The 3,420-nt window shown below is 42.5% G+C and overlaps 1 protein-coding gene across 1 annotated transcript in view; it reads right to left on the reverse strand.

Annotated features, from left to right (window-relative positions):
- Positions 1 to 3,420, reverse strand: part of LOC111669790 (double C2-like domain-containing protein alpha) — a gene marked incomplete at its 3' end in the record, with an annotated part of 21,502 nt that overhangs the window by 5,126 nt on the left and 12,956 nt on the right. Inside the window, exons 5-6 of the mRNA XM_087179300.1 lie at positions 2,683 to 2,757; positions 1,812 to 1,921 (exon numbers count right to left, since the gene is read on the reverse strand). Of these exons, the coding sequence (XP_087035426.1) occupies positions 1,812 to 1,921; positions 2,683 to 2,757 (185 nt within the window). The remainder of the gene's footprint in view (positions 1 to 1,811; positions 1,922 to 2,682; positions 2,758 to 3,420) is intronic.

Raw genomic sequence — 3,420 nt, forward strand, 5'->3', positions numbered from 1 at the left:
CCCCCCCCCTGTGCCTTCAATGGTACAAACATTAATTCATCATTAAAGGGTGGGAAACACATTGACATGTATTGAGCTTCTTTTCAAGCCTTCCTGACTGCAGCTTGTAAAAAACTGAAGTTTGTAACAGTGACTGAAACACGACCCAGTATCTTCCAAGCTGCTGCTAAGATCCTGACTTTTTAACCACGATGTCGTCTGACAAAAAACACTTTGTTAAAGCTTCTGTAAACGATCCTCGTTGACTCGAACACCAGCATCTCAGACCAAAACATCTTCATCATCAGCCTTCATCTTCTCGGCGAGGTGTCATTACACGTAGGGAAAGCGACTAAACACACAAGTGAATAAAGTTACCCTGTGTACCATTAGCCCCTCTTACCATTGTCATTCACCAGTGCGCCACAGTAGTGCTGACATTTAGCCAGCTAGCGATAGCAACATTTGCTAAACAAAGTAGCTAACGTTATCATATCTAGTGCAGCCTTTAGCAGCTTGTAGGGTTCTCCTCTCAGTAAACCACCAGACCAGTATCAGCTCCACAGTCGCACTGGGAAAGATATTCAGCCTTGGATTTATCCACCAGATGAATGACACTGACGGAGCCGGTAAAGACACTGATGGAGCCGGTAAAGACACTGATGCAGCTGTTAAAAACACGGATGGAGCCGGTAAAGACACTGATGGATCCAATAAAGACACTGATGGATCCAATAAAGACACTGATGGATCCAATAAAGACACTGATGCAGCTGTTAAAAACATGGATGGAGTCGGTAAAGACACTGACGGAGCCAGTAAAGACACTGATGCAGCAGTAAAAACATGGATGGAGCCGGTAAAGACACTGATGCAGCTGTTAAAAACATGGATGGAGCTGGTAAAGACACTGATGGAGCCGGTAAACCCCAAGACTCTATGGATGTTTTGATGGTCCACCAGCCAACCTGGATTTGAGTCAGTAGTCCTCAGTCCAGTCCACCTGTGCTCTTGTCTCATCTACCAGAGACACAATTACATCACACACAGAGGGGGCGTGGCTTCACTCTCTGCTCAGGACGCCATTACTCCACTATATCTTTACATAGAAAACAGTTGTTTGCTGTATTATTGTTTAAAATGTAATTTGCGGACGCTTTAAAGACAAAGACTGTGCTGTGGTTTCAACTAGAGAGGTGTGTGTGCGGAGGGAAAGTCCGACCTCCTGCTCATGGTGATAAACTGATGACTGTCTCTACAGAAAGTAGCTCTGGTTCGTCCAAGAAGTCACTAGATTAGTCGCTAGGTGCTTTTTTCAAAAAAGGTGCTAAAAGTCGGGTAATCTAGTGACAAAGGCGCTAAGTAGGCAACACTGCTTCAAAATCATTTTGAGAGAGCAACGACCAATAGGGAAACTCCAACACTCCAAAGACCAATGGTGTAACTTGATCACTCAGTCGGTCAGTGACATATATGTTTACAGGGCTGTCCTCGTTGTTGCACAGAGAGAAAGAGCAGATTTCTCCATTTTGATTCTTATCATCTTGCACTTCAGTCCAAACAGATTTCTGTTTGTTGTGGCTCTTTACAGAAATCACTTCCCCTTAAATCCACGTCTTAAATTCAGTCTGAGCTCCGTGATTTTCACGCCGCAGGTTTCTGACAGTTAAACTAATGAAAGGTGACAACTGGGCTTCATATGTGAATGTCAAGACGTCCCTGCTCTTGATTAATGACTGTAAGTGTGATCAGGCCAGGCATGAATTACACACACACACACACACACACACACACACACACACACACACACACACACACACACACACACACACCTGAGCGTCTTCCTGTGCATGTCTTCTTCCGTGATCCCGACGTAAGTGAGGGTTTCATTCCACACTGGATTCAATGAGTTACGGATCGTCTTCGTTTTCAGCTTATTGGCCTGAAGGACACACACATGCACGCACGCACGCACACACACACACACACGCGCACACACGCACACACACACACATTGATAAATATTGATTTTAGTTCCGTCATTTCACACTCAGCAGCTCCACTGCAGTTCAAAATGTGTTTTAATCATTTCGGCTTTCCTCTGCTGTGAGTGGGAACATTTTAATCTATTAAATATAAAACAAATTCAATTTCAGATTGTCATCTAATATGAAAAAGGTTTATACTTCACTTGATGTGGAGTTTAACTACAGTCATGTTGCACCACAGCTTCATGTTTAAACCTCTACCAGACATTCATTTAAACTGTCACTTGGGTTTGGTTTAATTTGTGGGAATCGTTTGATCTTCACAGGCAGAAAATTAGCTAAAAAAAAAAAAACACATTTCACTTAACGACAGATTCAGTTATCATCAGAACCAGATCAATCGATGCTGCACCTCTTTTATTTCCTGGGTTTTTACGCTCCACACGTCAGCTGAGAGTGAGAGACGTTTAATTTCATGGCTTTTAAAATGGCAGCTGGATCCATACTGTACTGTCAGCACGCCGCCGCACAGCAACCGCGGCTGATTTAAATATATATATTCAGCATTTCAACAAACTAAAATAACAGCTTAAATCTGACATACACAGATTTAAATAGGTTAAAGTCAGACTTACAATCAGTCTTAAATGAAACTTGTTTAATTAGCTCAGTGTTTTAGTATGAGTGATCTTCACAGTGTCTGGTTGTGTCTCACCTTACAGGCTCCAGGCAGCAGGTGCAGTTTGACGTACGGGTCGGCTAAACCGTTAAAGTCCATGGGCTTCAGACCCTGCAGAGAGAGACGACACATTACTCACTTTACTCAGGAAAACACAGCTGTGGTCTGATTGGATATTAATTGTGAATGCTGATCAATATCGCTCCGGTTACTTCTGTTAAAGGAGATTTCCACTGATTGATCATGTCAGCTCATGATGGACAGTTTTTTAAAAAAGGATCATAATCGATGGAACTGAACTAAATATTGTTTTTTTTTATTCCACACAATCCTCTACATTACCCACAATGCACCGTGAGAGCCAACAGTTGGGTTGGAGATTGAGATGTGTAATACTCAAGCATCAACCATTGGGGCTGAAAAATGAAGCTGAAAGCTGCAGTTCCTCTAACGACCACTAGAGTCCGGCTCCAACAGTGAGTCAGTCCCCATAGACTCCCATGTTAAAATGTCCAACTTTACAGCAGAAATAAACATGTTTACAGCCTGGTACAAAAACAGTTCTGGTCTCTAGAGCTGATTTCCTCCTTCATGACACCTGTTTATATAACTCACCTGTTTATATAACTCACCTGTTTATATAACTCACCTGTTTATATAACTCACCTGTTTATATAACTCACCTGTTTATAAAACTCACCTGTTTACATTTTATCAAGGACTACAGTTATGGAGGATTGGGGGCGTGGCCTCTTTGATTGACAGGTCAGTGAG

This window comes from Seriola lalandi, unplaced genomic scaffold (assembly GCF_002814215.2).
Source record: "Seriola lalandi dorsalis isolate HSWRI2012SDOR001 ecotype SW California unplaced genomic scaffold, Sedor1 jcf7180002054819, whole genome shotgun sequence".
In the NCBI taxonomy this organism is placed as follows: domain Eukaryota; kingdom Metazoa; phylum Chordata; class Actinopteri; order Carangiformes; family Carangidae; genus Seriola; species Seriola lalandi.